Source organism: Diorhabda sublineata, chromosome 2 (assembly GCF_026230105.1).
Source record: "Diorhabda sublineata isolate icDioSubl1.1 chromosome 2, icDioSubl1.1, whole genome shotgun sequence".
Taxonomy (NCBI): domain Eukaryota; kingdom Metazoa; phylum Arthropoda; class Insecta; order Coleoptera; family Chrysomelidae; genus Diorhabda; species Diorhabda sublineata.
In genome coordinates this window covers 26,320,786-26,337,408 of record NC_079475.1, presented here as the reverse complement: position 1 = coordinate 26,337,408, position 16,623 = coordinate 26,320,786, and the positions used below count along the sequence as shown (strand labels likewise).

The 16,623-nt window shown below is 33.5% G+C and overlaps 2 protein-coding genes across 4 annotated transcripts in view; one reads left to right on the top strand and one right to left on the bottom strand.

Annotated features, from left to right (window-relative positions):
• LOC130440555 (C-factor) overlaps positions 1–14,283 on the bottom strand; it is a 26,578-nt gene extending 12,295 nt beyond the window's left edge. For both annotated transcript variants that reach the window (XM_056773802.1, XM_056773803.1), the window contains exons 1-2: positions 14,150–14,283; positions 13,544–13,595 (exon numbers count right to left, since the gene is read on the bottom strand). In XM_056773802.1, the coding sequence (XP_056629780.1) occupies positions 13,544–13,595; positions 14,150–14,275 (178 nt within the window). In that variant the 5' untranslated portion in view covers positions 14,276–14,283. The remainder of the gene's footprint in view (positions 1–13,543; positions 13,596–14,149) is intronic.
• Positions 13,717–16,623, top strand: part of LOC130440554 (thioredoxin reductase 1, mitochondrial) — a 26,422-nt gene continuing 23,515 nt past the window's right edge. The window contains exon 1 of one of the 2 annotated variants that reach the window (XM_056773801.1): positions 13,717–14,123. In XM_056773801.1, the coding sequence (XP_056629779.1) occupies positions 14,111–14,123 (13 nt within the window). In that variant the 5' untranslated portion in view covers positions 13,717–14,110. Of the gene's footprint in view, positions 14,124–14,360; positions 14,523–16,623 lie in introns of those variants that run through there. The other variant, XM_056773800.1, reaches the window with a different exon arrangement.

Here is a 16,623-nt window from a genome sequence, read left to right as displayed (position 1 = left end):
TTAACTAAGTTAGTGACTTATTTGGCTTTGTTTTTTGTTTGACAATAATTGTATATTTGGATCAAGCTTCCTAACACACAGCTTTAATTGATCCTCTAAATGTGCATCTGTAGTTTGCGTTCTTAAATATGTTTTTATTTTTGACATGACAGAAAATGTTGTCTCGCAACAGTAGTTACTTCCGAAGCAGGAAAGTAAACGGCGAGCATGTTCTCGAAGGCATGGATATTCAACAGCATTTTTCCAGATTTCTATGGGATCCTTTTTAACGTTACTTCCCCGAAATCAATTAACTCCATTTGTAGTTCTGCAGGAGCCTCGGATATATCTATTAAATGTGGTTCAAATGCCAGTTTCATAGCAGTTCGTCAAAATCAGAAAATCTATTAGTATACTCTTCTATTAAACAATCCAAGACACCTACATATTCATAGAATATTTTATTTTCACAGTTCTGCTCATTTAACATTTTAGCTAGTTCCGGGAAGTGTGGTGCAGATATTTCCGATCGACAAAGCAATGTTTTGAAAAATGATAATTTTTTTCTAAACGCTTGGATTTTTTGCCACATTTCATAAATATACCTCGTTTCACCTTGCAGGCAAATATTTAAATTGTTTTGTTTTGTCATATATACTTCATCTGATAGATCACATTGTTCTTGATAAAGTTTAAAATTTGTCGTCACAAAGACAAAACTTTTATCAAAACCTGACCTGTTGATAGCCAGCGAACCTTGCAGTAGTATGGTAGGTCAACACTATACGTTTCCTCATCTAAAGAGAGCATCAGCCGAAATTCACGATTGTATTTACGCGAATATAGTTGACAATGGGAATGGTTCTATCCAGAGTGTCTTGCAAAATTGTAGATTTTGCGCAAAGATTTTGATGATGCAAAATGCAGTGAAATGATATCAATTTTTTCAAGTTTAAGTTTTCCTTTTTCAACAAAGCAACGAATCCTTCTTTTTTGCCTCTCATGGAAGGTGCGCCATCGGTGCAGACACTTACTAAATTACTGACATTCAATATCGGCTCCGCGAGTTCTTCCAGTTAGTGTACCCAACGCAAGTAGTTCTTCATAACATTGTAAATATTCAGTTATAGCACGAATAAAATATAAAACTTGTGCCAAATCTGTTTTATCAGTGCTTTCATCTGAAGCAATTGAAAAATAAACATCCCCATTTTGTATAATTGTATGAAGTTGCTCTGTTACATTTTGCGCTAATTCGTGCTGTCGATCTGTTACAGTTCTTCTTGAAAGAGGTAATTGTTTGTATTTGTCGACATTTCTTGGATCTAACATACTCACTGCTTTAACAATACATTCTTTAATTATTTCAATGTCACTAAATGGTTTGCCCCTTTTTCCAAGTATATGTGCTATTTTATACGTAACAGCAGCTGCAGCGGAATTTTGATTTACAAAGGCACTAAAAGATGCCTGCTGATGATGCTTCTCATTTTTCAACTTTTGATGTGCAACTGTTCGTGATTCACCTTCTAAAGAGAAATATTTATGTTCTTTACGAGTCAAGTAATGTTTATTTGCATTCGCTTTTTTTAAAGTATTTAAAACTGAATTCAGCAGTAAAGAAAAAATCTAACTCCCATTCTACATTAAATGTTCGGTTTTCATCACCTAATTTTCTTCTCTTACTATTTGACATGATGGATAAAAAAACGAATATCGAATAATATATTTAACAAAGTGTATACATTTTAGAAATACAATAAAACCGTGTAACTGTTATAAGCACGCACTGTTAACTACAGTTTGCTGAGAAAAGCATAATTGATTTCTGGAATTCTAAAATCTCCGAATAAATAATTTTTCACTTACCTGAAAATTCCATAATTTCTGAATTCCCAATATTCCTTCTAAATAAAAAAAGAAAAAAGATAAAACACACACACACAGATAAGCCGGCTTTTTTTTCGTTTAGTTCATTTTTATTGCAGTTTGGGGGCGCTGAAAACTGTTTAAAAAATTAACATTGAGTGTCCAAGTCTGGAACGGATGGTCTGTGGGCCAGAGCCTCGCTCATGCGTGCTAGGATCAGTTTCAGACTAGTATTCTGACGTCATATTACAATATGACTGTCTGGCGGGATTTTTCGCGCAACTGGCGTTGATGTACAATAGTTGTTTGAAACGAACTCTACCATTTTGTACTAGGTGGCAAAGGGCCGCACAAGAACCTCGCGGAGGCCGCAGGTTCCCCACCTATGGTCTAGACTAACTAGATATCAATACATCCTCGTATGTGCAAAGTTTCTACATTCAAATAACCCAGCTAATGTTATACTAATATAGGTACTCATTTTCTTATTTTTTTTTAATTTTTGACATTATGTATTATTCTTAACCCATGTATCCTTGTGATAAATCTTCAAATAAAATTACAAAATTTATTCATTGAAATTACTAATCAAATGTTCTATTACCGCTTAGTAAATTTTTTAGAATGTTTTGTGATTTTCTCAAACTTTTTGAATTATTTTGTTCAGTAAATTTACTAAATTTTTTGCTTTGAAACTTTCTACACATTTTTGGTAAAATTACTATTTTACATTGCAAACACATCCACTACTACTAAAAATTCCATAATTGAAGTCTAGACGCCTATAACTAAGCCTTTTATTTTGATACACCTAAATGTTTCTTTTGGTTAAGAATTGAAAATAATGTAGTGGATGATGCATTTGGTACGGGATAATTTTTTCCATGGAATAGGTCGCGATGATGATGGCAAATTTGGATTTTATTATTTTATGAATTAATAGATGCATGTTATGTTCAACAAGATATACGACCAGAGAAAAGTACCAGAGGAATGGAAAGTAAGCATAACGATCCCCGTCTTTAAAAAAGGGGAAAAGAAAGATCCAAATAATTATAGAGGGATCAGCCTCCTAAGCACGACTTCAAAATTACTAACAAAAATTATTGCAGAAGAAATCTCAAGTAGCGGCATGAGCGAAGAACAACAGGGATTTAGAAAAAATAGATCAACCATAGACGCTATATTCATCTTAAGACAGATTGCCGAAAAGGCCATGGAGTACAATAAAACCGCGTTTATGTGCTTCATAGACTTAATAAAAGCATTTGACAGAGTGAGATTACATGACGTCATTGAGCTACTAAAAAAACGAGGCGTAAACCAAAGGACAATAGACATCATTCGGGACATAAACAACGGAAATAGCACATATGTAAGAGTAAACAACGAACTCTCCAGTAAAATGCCAGTATCAACAGGGATCAGACAAGGAGATAGTCTCAGCCCAATACTCTTCAACATTATAATGGACGAAATCATAAAAGAAGTCAAAACGGCAAGCAGAGGATACAGAATGGGAAAACATGAGTTTAAGATAGTTTGCTACGGTGATGACGCGGTTGTGATATCTGAAGATGAGGATAATCTGCAAAAACTGCTACACAGATTTGAAACAGTTGCAGGAGAATTCAATATGATCATATCGAAACAAAAGACACAATCCTTGACAATAGCGAGAGAAGCAAGAAGATGCAAACTGGCAATTTATAATAAAAGTGTAGACAAGGTTATGTCTTTTAAATATTTAGGAGTTAACATCATGAGCAATAGGAACTTGAAACAAGAAGTCAAAACGCAAACAACAGCAGCATCTAGGATATCAGGATTCCTTCGAACCGTGATATGGAGGAATAAATTTTTAAGTATCAAAAGCAAAACACGAATATATAAAAATTGTGTCAGACCAGTAATGAAATACGCCATAGAAACGAGGGCGGATACTGCAACTACTAAGCGGATTCTTAGAACAACCGAGATGAAGACATTACGTTCAATCACAGGGAAAACACTAAGAGACAGAATAAGGAGCAATGAAATCAGAAGAATGTGTGATGTTCCGGATATAGTGAGATGGGCCAGAACTAGAAGAAGAGCATGGAGAGATCATGTTAATAGAATGAACAACGATCGACTGGCGAAAATCGCAAAGGAAGAGAGACCCAATACAAGTAGACCGCCTGGAAGACCACCAAAGCGCTGGTATGAGAGCTGGTCCTCGCAGTCACAACTTAGGCTGCCTCTTTGAAAACACAAGACACAGTCTTAAAATAAGAAGAAGAAGAAGAAGAAGTCGCGGCATTAAGAACTGCAGCAGGCATTTCATTTTGTTTACCTTTCAACCACTTCCAAAGTCCCATGTAACAAGAAATTCAACACATTTGAGGTGTTCACGACTTTTCAATATATCAAACAGTAAATCTAAGATACCTAGGAGCAGTGAGTTACTCCTCATGTTTTCCATTATTTTGTTAAATAGAAAAATACTGTTCTGGTTGTCAAACTCTTATTGAATTGTATAAATTTTGGCAGTTTCATATGAACTTCTAACCCCCATTTTATACCATAAGGGGTTGAATTTTTCAAAATCTTTTCTTAGCGAGTACTTACGTTATTCAAGGTGTGCATTTCATGTTTCTTTCTTCAGTTTTTAGTATTCCTGAAATAAAAATGATGGATTCGTCGATTCTCTACCTACACCGTCAGCGATACCGGTGTTGCTATATAGTAGAATTGTAAGCTCAAATAATAAATTAACCGTTTTTTAAATTGAAATAGGTGGACTTTCATACAGAACTATATATATCCCCCTTTCACCTCATAAGATGGTGAAATTGTCAAAAATTCTGTTCATTATTCTTTAAACTTTAGAATAAGTACAAAACTGGAAGATCTTAACCTCAGAATTAACTTTAATTTAAATTTCCATCCTCTATTTAACTTAGGGGTGTAAAATTCTAGTGGACATTATAGTGGGAATCTTTTGAGATGTCACTAAACTAGAAGAATTAGAGTTGGTTATACTACTTTTTCAAAACCACAATCCTTGAGTAGTAAGCTGTGACTGCAGTTGAGTCGTTGCTATTACATCTTATGATACCAATATTACATCTTCTATGATATGTGACGCGCATTTGGTGAAGAAAGTCTTTCAGGACTGTGTTTTGCTGATATAAAAGAGGACGGATATCACTTGGTGATAAGGCACGAGTTCCTCAATTACTGTTAGAAACATAGAGAGTGGTTAGACGTATGTTCGAACAAACTCGAGAAGCACCTATCAAGTGACCAATTGATATTGTTGGCTTATTTTAGCTGCATAAAACATTTATGTGTATAATTTATGTTTTAATAACTTTTTTAAGTTCTTAGAAACATCCTAAAAGAATTTTAAACGATTTTTTATGATAATGTTTGGTGTTATAGTTTATTCTATTTATCCTGAATAGTTAAAATTCGATAACCCCGTAATAAAAGTTGTCATTTTTCTTGTGCAATGTTTCATAAATACAACTAGCTTAACAATTTGCAAAAAAAATGTACAATTACACAATTATTATTACTTGATTATGTAACTCCACAAATGTACATACGGCCAATTTAAGATTTATTTAATCAAGTTTATTTTTAGGAAAAAGAAAACATGTAAATATTCAACATTATATTTTAACCACCAGTACTCGAAGTAAACACATGTTTTCTCAACAATGATTTGCTCAATAAGCATTTAACAAATCCGCACAACATAATAATCAAACAATATGTTTTTCATTTTAGGAACTTCAAAGAATTGAAACACGGAGATCACAAAGAAATAGAGAGGTAGATTATGCATGTCGAAGGTAAAAACAAATTACTCAATGGAAATGAGAATAAATATTAAAATATATAATGAATAAAGTCATAAAGAATGTATTTGTCATCATAATTTTTGTACACGATTTTGTTTCCATTATTTTACGATATTTATATCTGTACTCCTCAAAAATGAAATATAAGAGTTGCAAGCAGTAGTTACATACTTATATGGGGAATGCCCTTCTCGGTTTATTCTTGATGCAAAAAGCAAGTAGGAATAAGTCTCTTAAGATGACAATTAATAGAATATATTTGGGACATCATGACAATGAATTGAGCAGTGAGGGTTCTTCAAATTAGATTAGGAAAATCATTCAATACGGAAAATTTTATGATAAATAAGTACTACTACAATGCATAAACCAAGATTGTGTCTGAAGAAGAAAAACCTAGATTACTTTGTACGTGGCATATTATTAAGAATTGGAATATACAGAGGAGGTACGTGAACACATAAAATAATAAAAAAAAATAAATGAAGACAATGATGAGATGCATATTAAAGGAGACGAATATCAACAAATTTATGGAACTGAAGGAAACTAAGTAAAAATGTATTAAAATATTTACCTACCTCTCGGAGATGATAATTATAATACATTTTTTTAGTTGTTAGTCAAATAAGTGAAAATGTCATTAGCTTTATTTCAAAGAATAAAAATAATATAAGTTTGTGAGTTTGTGTAGCGCAGTTTAGTTCAGTTTATAATAAATACTTGTAGTGAACAGACCGAAATAGAAGTAATCGAGGAATTTTAATAAATTATTTAAGTTAGTTAAGTGATAGTGATGATTGAATTATATTTATTAGTTAAGTTCAGTTTTTAAATAAATTAAGAACGTAAGAGATGGTGTTCCTTGATTCAACCCACGAATAGAAATCGTATAAATAAGTGACAAAAACATTACATTGGTAACAGATGTGTGGTATTGTAAATAAATAGTGACAAACATGGCCAAGACACTAAGTGACCTGAAAGTGACGGAAATGAAGGCAGAACTGGAGAATTACGAGCTGGAAACGTCCGGTAAAAAGAGCGAATTAGTAGAGAGGCTCAAAGTAGTACTGGTAAGTGACGGAGTAAGGGTCGGCTACGAGGAGGCAGCACCGAGCAAGGATCGTTCCAAACACCCTCACATATTGATAGCTTCTCTTCAATGTAGCGATGAGAGTATATATGTGGATAGAGAAGTGAATGGGAAAAATATACACTGCTGGTAGACACTGGAGCAACTAAAACTGTGCTCGTGAAGAAAAAGTATGAAAAAATGAGATTCTGCGTTCCGAATCAAGAAGCTACAACTGTTACGGAAGTATTGGTGAAATAATTTATCAGCTGATACCATATCAGCTGCCCTTGGATGTTCACAGCGATCAAGGAAGAAATTTCCAGAGCCATGTGTTCCAGGAAATCTGTGACCGGCTAAGAATAAAGAATACCAGGACGACCACATTACACCCACAATCAGATGAAATGGTCTCGAGAATGAACAGGACCATTGGCAGATATATGCCGAAAGTAGTTTCCAGCCACCAGAAATATTGGGATCGGTATCTGTCCCAAAAGGGGAAGGTCCACTTAATCAAGAAAGGGATCAATAATGTTATTGCATAAGCAAGATACTCAATGGCAAACCGAAAGTAGTCCACCAAAATCGACTAGCGCTGTTTGAAGGAGACCACGACCTATAGGAAGGAATTAACAAGTTGCTAGAAAAGCCCGACCCTGCCTTCGAAGAATTTATAGATGCGTAAAGAGGTGCTAGCAAAGCTAGATGTGGAGTCACTACAGTCACTCTGCTAGAAAATTATTCGATGGCCTACAACATCCCTGTCAATATCAAGAACGAACAACGACAGTTTTTCGGAAGAAATTTGGTCAAGAAACTTAAGGAGTAGATCCCTTACCCTGGCAAGACGCTGATAATCAAAGACGATTCGCGGTGCATCTTTCACCTGGCAATCAAAAATGAATTTCAAGATCAATCAACCTAGCGCGATGTGTGGAATTGCCTCAAAGCCACCGCGACCATGTGCTGGAAGCTAACGCGAATAAAAATAAAAAATAATATATAAAAAAAACCCAAATAATTTAAGTAAAATTGATAGCTCTATTTTTTGAATTCTAATAAAACTACAAATTAATTTTTGTTACTAGAACAAAATTCTAGTTTGAGTTTATTCTCATTTTGATATTCATGATGAAGGTGATCTATGGATCGGTATATATACGCGGGTTGTCGGTGTCAGTGTCATATTTTGATAAAGACTTAAAGAAAAGTCGAAACGTCAATTTTATCTATCTTTCAAAAATTATTAAAAAAATTAAGTTTGAAACAGAAGAGACCTAAAATCAAGAAGATTTAGAAACATAAACATATCAAAAAGTCTAAGAAATAATAAATTGAAGAAATGGTGGTGTAAACAGTGTATTCAATAAGAACACGGTTAGTTTTACAAATGTGCTTCGATTAATCAACCAGTTGATAGAACTGTCATTTGGTTAGATTAAACCAAAAGTAACTATATTTTCCCCTAGAATTGCAATTTGTGTGCAATAAAAGATGCACCAAACCGAGACAATTCTGATTGTGAGATTTTGGATGAATCAATCAGCTAAATTTTATTTGCGAATGATGTGAAGATTATGTTATAATCTAAACAAACTCAGACCGACTCATAGTTTCACTGAGTTTTAATTTCTTGAGAAAACGAATTTAACATACAAGAGAATAGGAATATGGACAGAAAGAAGCACGGGGCCGCCAATCACTCAGAACGAAAAACTGCAGTTTTCGCAGAAAAAATAGTCGTTATTGTAAGAAACAACCTCGGGAATAAAGGCTTACATAAACTACTGACATATACCCGACAGTGATATAAAATAATAATATAAAATATCAGAATGAAGATAACTATAAATAAACGTAACAATAAATATACGACTTTCATCCCCGGTCTTTTTTTTTCACTCAGCTTTAAATGGGTACGAAGGAGGTCCTTTTTCACGTTGGGGTCGTTGTGAGGGAGAAGACAGTTCTAAATGACTGAGAGCAAAGTGAACGTCGGTCCGCAGAAGGACCGACGGACTCTATGATCTGCCTGGGACTGATGGTCGACTGGAGAATTAGGCACTGATGACTGATGTCGTGTTGAAACAGTAGCCTCATTACCATTCGGATGAATGTCCTATATTTATTATTACATTTATTTGTAGTTACCTACACTCTGATACCTTGGGCGTAAATTCAGTATTTTTATGGGGACAAGTTTTAAAATATGGCAATAACATGTTATAATAAAATAAAACATCTACATATCATTCTTTCAAATCAATAAGCAGCATCGAAAAAATGTGTTACATTAACTAATGAAAATATCACGACGTTGATTGTGACAATATAATCTACATATAAAAATATTCTTGGCTAATCATACAAAGTGATGTTGAAGAAATTGGGATGATACTACTTAAATAAAATGGAGTCGCCTTTCTCGGCGTGAACTAAATTCATTAATAACCTTTAGAATGTCAATGTCATTGTTTCTTAATATGGCTAAAAGAGCAAGAGAGGACAATTTTTCTTGTCCGATGGTGTTTCGGCGTTTTTAAGTGACAAAAATTTCTCATAAGAAGCTGAGTTCATGGGTACCGGGAAAAACAGTCTAAAAAGTTCGAAAGAATTAGGGAAAGTACATTTAAAATGCTTCTCTACTAAAACAGATCGTCGTTCTTGAATGTTTTTGATTTTGAACTCTTCAATTTTATGGAAGCACAAGAGTTCAGACAATATGCGATCATTGTCCAATTTGTAATACTCACATAAAGTGAACACTCTGCTTGTTTATTTCATTAGCATCTAACACTTTACTCAACATATTCAAAACGTTTAAGTTGTTCTCTTCAATATCAATGACTGGGAATGAGATTGTACATTTATAATAGTCTTAAACCGTCTCAAAGGGAAACATTCTTCCACCACTCAATTTTGCTGGAAGTTTTCGTCTTCTCGGCAGTTCAGCTTCTTTAAAACCACATTTCGCAGCATTCACCTTGCAGTGATTGTAAAGTTTAGATAAAAACTTTTCTGATCTGAACGACTGCAATACTTCAACCATAACTACTTCATAAGTCACTGCTGGACTGAAGCGTCTTTGATAAAATGTACCATTGCATAAGAACTCTTCTCGGTAGAAGTAAATCAAAAACAAAGTTAAAATCCTCTATGCTTTTCAATACAGCATTCGCAGGACCTTCGACATCATGGTCGGTTGATGAAATCTCCTCTAAAGCTGTCGAAGCTAAGTTACTTCTAAATTATCTAGCAAACCATGCACAGCTTCTATGCGGCAAGCCCATCTTGTGTCGATCAATGATTTCAAAGTTACCGCTTCACCACGAAAATTTTAGAAATTCGACTTCTTAATGAAGTGTTATATACTTTGCAAAACAAAAAAAGTGTTCCACTTTTTTTATTTCAGTTTAACGTGCCTCGAGAGCACTGGTCATTGGCACACAAAATCATATGTTAAATACAGGACTATATAATCTATTATAATGCATAAATTAAATTATATTTTCTTATACAGATGGGTGGCTTTAAGAAACTCCACGATTTTCCTTATTTCCGTCGAGCAGTTAAGTGTCTCCTTGAGGTTGGTTTTCATATCAAACTGTTGATATGCGGTAGAATATTCTCTGCAGTCGGCGAGTTTGTACTTAACAGTCACAGGAACTTGACAAGGTCGGCAGACAGGACGACTTTCTTACGACATCAAATAGCCATGGGTAAGTTTCGTATGGTTGATGCGAAGCCTTCTTATTGTCACAGCTTCTCTCCTATTCAAAAAGTTTAGAGAAATGTGAGAAGTAGATGGGTGGATGTGATGTAGTGCTGTAGTAGTACTCTTGCTCCATGTATCGCGCCAAGATTTTTTTATGAGGTGTTTGAAGTTAATCTTCAGATCGTTGGCCAGCTGAACTGGGATTTCAGGATAATTCTTTGTGGCTTCTTTGGCATGGCGATCGCCACATTCGTTTCCAGCAATTCCAGTGTGCGATGGAAGCCAGATGAGAGAGACTGTTATATCAAGAGCAATGAGAATTTGATAGATGTCATGAATGTTTTGGACTATTGGATGGTCGGTAAATATGATTGTGATTGACTGTATGGATGGAAGAGAGTCAGTACATATGGCGATATGTTTATGGGGAGAAGAAATATATTTGAAAGCTTGAAGGATACTGTATAGTTCAGCAGTGTAAACACTACACGTCGAGGGTAAGCGGAAAGAACTTATCGAGTTCGTGGTTTGTAGTGACTGCGCAACCCACACCGGATTTAGCTTTGGAGGCATCCGTATAGAGAATTAGGTCAAAGGATTTTTTATGCAGAATTTCCAAGAATGCTTTCTCTACAAGAACGCTAGGGGATTCGTGTTTATTGTAGATGGTTAGTGAGGTATCTACTATGAGAATATTTTTTATCCAAGGGGGAGAAGAAGGCAAAGAAAGTGGAAAGGTCAACGAGAGGTTGGTATTTTGGAGGTGCGAGCAATTGAGGGATTGAATTTACAGTTGTTCGTGAGTTGATAGGTACGGAAGTGGTGGTAAGTAGCGAATGGAGAGGATTAGAAGGATTGGGAGATACTTTAGCATTATATGACAGAAGAAAAGATTGTCGTCTTAAAGATAGTGGTGGCTCATTAGCTTCAACATTGACACTAGCGGCGGGGCTTGAGCGAAAGGCACCAAGACAAAGGCGAAGAGCGGTGTTGTGTACAGAGTTCAATAAGTCAGTTTTAGACTTGGAAGCGGACATATAGATAAAACAACAAGCTTTGAGCGTATGAGAGTTCTGTAAACTCTTCGCAGTATAGTTTCGTTGGAGCACCATTGAAGGTGGCTAAGGGTTTTAATTATGTTCAGCCTCAGTTCAACCTAGTTGAGTTAAGAAACACAAGTCACACCAAGGATTTTGCACTGATTCACAATACGTAGAGGGGAGTTATCAAAGAAAATTTGAGATGAGTGAATAGATGTTCTTCGAGAGAATTTTATTAGCATGGATTTGTTTCGGGAAAATGATAATCCTAGGTAGGGGGATCTCTTTTGTATTAGATTTATTGCGTTTTGGAGTAGTTGGCATGTAGAGGGGACGTATTTACCATAGCAATAAATGATTAGGTCATCAGCGTATTGGACATATTTTACGGGAGATGGGAAGTTGTCACGTAGCTCATTCATTGTGAGGATAAATAAAGTAGAGCTTAATACTGAACCTTGAGGGATGCCAGTATTTTGTGGATGAGTAAGGGAGAGCTTACCGTTTGCGGAAACCTTGAAAATTCTATCAGTTAGGAAATTATGGATGAATGATAATATGTTATCATGTAGATTGTATTGAGTAAGTTTATTCAGTATTGCACTTCTGGATATAGAGTCAAAAGCGCCTTCAATGTTGAGAATAGTTGCAATGACGTCCTGATGACCCGATTGTGCGTCGGGAATAAGTTTGTATTTTTCAAAGAACCATTGGAGTCTTCTATTGATTATTTTTTCGAGGAGTTTACAAGTAGTGCAACTGGGTGAGATTGGACTGAAAGACTTAGAGATGATGTGGATTTACCTGCTTTTTTAATTTGAATGATTATAGAGTTGCGTCATGCATCACGGAACTGGTGACTATTCCAAATAATGTTATAGATGTCAAGGAGCTTGGAGAGGGATGAGTCGGATAGTTTTTTGAAAAATATATACAGAACATCAAAATTTTAATTCCACTATTTCTTCACAAATAATCGTAATTTTAACAAAAAAAAACTTTTTTCAAATTATTGGAGGGGAGGAGGGGCAACCGCCCCCCGGAAATACGCCAATATCTGATATCTTATATTATTATTTTATGTCACCGTCAGGTATATATCTTATATCAGTAGTTTAGTTTTCAGTTTATTGATTTGTAATAAGCAACGCTAGAAATAAGGGCTTTAATAAACTGAACACTAAACTACGGACGTGATATACAATAATAATACAGTGATATAAAATAGTAATTTGTATCAGAATAAAGATAACTACAAATAAATGTAACAATAAATATAGGACAGTTATCATGTCAAGCAGTCTATAGGAAACTGTAGCATTATGGCATATGGGAGACAATTATAAAACCCATAGAGAAACAGTTACTTTTGAAAATATGTGTGGAAAATGAGACAACGAATTTCAAAAGATACTATTTAGTATAAAATCAAATCCAATTACATGAAAGAACAGTAAATAGAGAAATAATGATGATCAACCTTTTTTTCTAATAGAAAATGGAACATATTACGATAGCTGTCAATAAAGAGTAAATAGAAAACAAACGTTGAGTGTTCACAACAATCACTATAATTTTCGAATTATTTCACGATAAACTTTGTTAATAAGTGGAATTTTGTTATCTATTGACCCCCTCTTTATTACAAACAAAGATAAAAAAAAACAAACAAAAAATAACGCCATACAAAACATAACAGATTTAAATACTATATAAAAAATTTACACAAATTATAAAACTAATGCTTAACCTATTTTCCAAATACAAAAACATTCATTTCTCTTAATTTATCAACACTATTATGAAATGAAAGCTTTATTCATTCTCCACCTGCAGCTTTGTGTTTAAATTTACTTGTTAAAAAATTAGTTGATTATGTATAACTTTTATTTAAAACATATTAGTTGAATCATTGTCACTGTTCTATTTGCTATTATATATGCGATTCTTAGGACACTCTGTATACATACAAAAAAGTAGTAGAGGAGAAATGGTGGAATAACATACTTACCTAATTGAAGTACATGTACGTTTTTATTAGCATCTGCTATCTCTTGGAGTTCCTGTAACAAGATAGATTTATTCCACCCAAGCATTTGATATTCCTCTCGCTTATGTTTTTAAAAGTGTGCATATAGTTTTTATTAAGTCGTAAATTCAGAATTTTTTTGCAATACTTATAGATAAAATTCCTAAACAAACATTATCACTTATAATAATTTCAAAAATTTTCACTAGTCATTATTTTTAGGATTAACTTTTCATGAAGTTTCTGAAATTGCTATATTGAGTAGGCTATTTGAAGGTTTTTGGAATTACATGACTTGTAGAAAACAATACAATAAAAAGAATCTAATCAATTTATCTCCCTGGAAGGGGTATGATATAAATTTATGAGCGTTAGAAGATCATTCAAATCCTTCAAATAAAAACCGAACTTCGCGCTGGCGCGTTGGAAATAACCTTGTAGGTGTGTTGTAGCTTAGGTTATTATTTAACAAAAGAAAAAACGTGCGCGTATATAGTTCCGGTATTACGATTTGCAGCATTTATTGTGTATTTTACAAAATCTTAGAATATGCCACCAGTCGGTAAGTTAATAAATATTAATACATACTTTTGCATTCTGCAAATTCCTACATGTAACCATTACATATTTTGGGGATATTTTATCTTTCACTAAATATTTCACAAGTCCTAGGCCTATGCCTCGGTTGCAACCTGTTATAACTATAGACTTCATTAAATTAATATTTCGTAGTTATTTCCACTATTTAGAAGTTTAGTATCTTCCACATAGATAAACTAAATTCAAGGCCGATAGTTGAGATCATACAGTTGGGTAGAAATTGATCCAATGGCGGCAGTTTTTTGTTTTCGTCGTGTCATATTTAAAGAAGTAGTTAAATTGCGCATAAGTGACACCTTGAATGGATATCAAAAAGTTCAATCGGTTATTATTAGGCAATTTAGTACATCAAAAACTAAAAGTAAGTAAAATTAATCAGCCCTTAAATTAATAATGACTTGCTGTTTTTCCAATGACGTAACTACATAACCTTAATTTATTTTTATTTTTTAAATCAAATTTAATAAATTCCCTGGAAAGCCACCAAAATATCAGTAAACAATCAGTTTCAATTTCTTAATTTTACTTTTAGTTATTAAAAGCGAGGGTATATTAAAGCATATCTAATTTACATATGACACTGACAACTTAACCTATAATTGAAAGAATCTAAAGTAACAATTGATTTCTTGACATATTTTGAAAATTCTTAGTGTAAATATGAAATTATAATTCTAATGGTGTATGGAATCAAATATCTTGATACACTTTTTCTTGGGAATTTCTGAAAAATTTTATAATGGTATTGGTATGAAAGCTGAATCAGATCATGGTACCAGTATCAATAAATTATTTAATTCAGGTGAGTACTATTGGATGTTATAATACGTATGTTATATGATCCTGCCAAAAACCCTATAGCAAATGATTACTACTAATTGTCTTTTCCTGTACAAATGAATAAATAGAACATTATAAGACATGTAGCCTACCATGTAAACTTTCCTTGAAGTGAGTACATTTTGTAGCACAGTGATTGTTATATATTACATTTCTATCCTATTCGGATGTCTAGATCATGGATATGTTTAGGTCTGGTTGGACTATACATTTTAAATAACCCCATAAAAAGGAGTCCAATAATACAATTATTTTATTTTGCTCCTTGCCATTAGAATTTTACATTTTTTATATCTCAACTTAAAATACAAAAATTACAAATTATAAATTTACAATAACAAAATTAAAACAGCATAAGATAAGAGCACCAGTGGTAGACACTTTAGTCAGGATATTTCTTGAGAAAAAAAAAACAATATTCATTTTTAATGCAGGGCTATCAAGTAGTGAGTACTTAGTAAACTGACATAATTAGAAGTTCAAAATCTTTTCATTTCTTTGGATATACTTACATTTTTTAGGATTTTTAATAAAAATTATTATGCAAAAACTTCCAGTTAGATTTTGGCTAATACGCTGGGATGAATTTAGTTACCTGTGGGCATAACTTTTGTAAGTAAGTAAGTATTAAGTTTAATGTGCTAAGATCGCATGTTCTAAATAGACATTCCGTTCTTCCTCTTTTTTTCAATCATAGATATGGAAAGGTTCTATCTAGATATAGAAAGGTACAGCGTTGTACTATTGTGCTTAAACTTAAAAACCATATTGTGCTATCCAAATTTCTGACAAATTCGACATCTTTTAGACTAAATTTGTATTTTTCAGAAAATCCAGGTACAGATAATACCAGTCCATATGTTGATTTTTGCGGTCTTTGTAATATCATCCAAGTTTGATTTTCAGTTTTGTTGGTTAGCATGTTTTTTGAATAAAATGTATGCTAGAATATCAATGATATTGGTATTATTTGGATTTATTATTTACTCATAGAATCCATTTTTGTGATTGCAATTATTTTCATCATTTATAAGGATGATATATTTGATTTTGCTTCGGTGTTAATTCTCTGCATTCCCTTTTTATTTTTCTTACTGTAGATTGACATACACATTCATGAATAGGGTGCTAACACCTTTCCTTGAGTACCATTCCTATCACCAACACAGGTCATCATTAAAGTTTCAAATTCTCTCATATTCATCAAAAATATTTTAGAAAAACAGTCTGTTAAATAAAATATATTACCAATAAGGATGTTCACCTACAAAATTGGTGTTCGGCATATGATTTTTATACTTATAAATAAATGAGCCACCAAAGATTGGCCAGGAAAAGTGATTATAGGGTTAGGTTAGATTACCAAGAAGAATGTTCACCTACATAATTGGTGTTTGGTTTATGATTTTTATACTTATAAATGAGCCACCAAAGAATGGTCAGGAAAAGTGGTTATAGGATAAACTAGGAAAAAGCAAAGATACCAAGATGACAATGGATTGAGCAGATAGAGAAAAGATGATTAAATATATGGAAAATTTTGGAGAAAATCGGGGTATTTGCGTGAGGGACGAGCAAGTCAAAATTGATGGAGGAAGACTCAAAAGACAAAGGTGAGATCA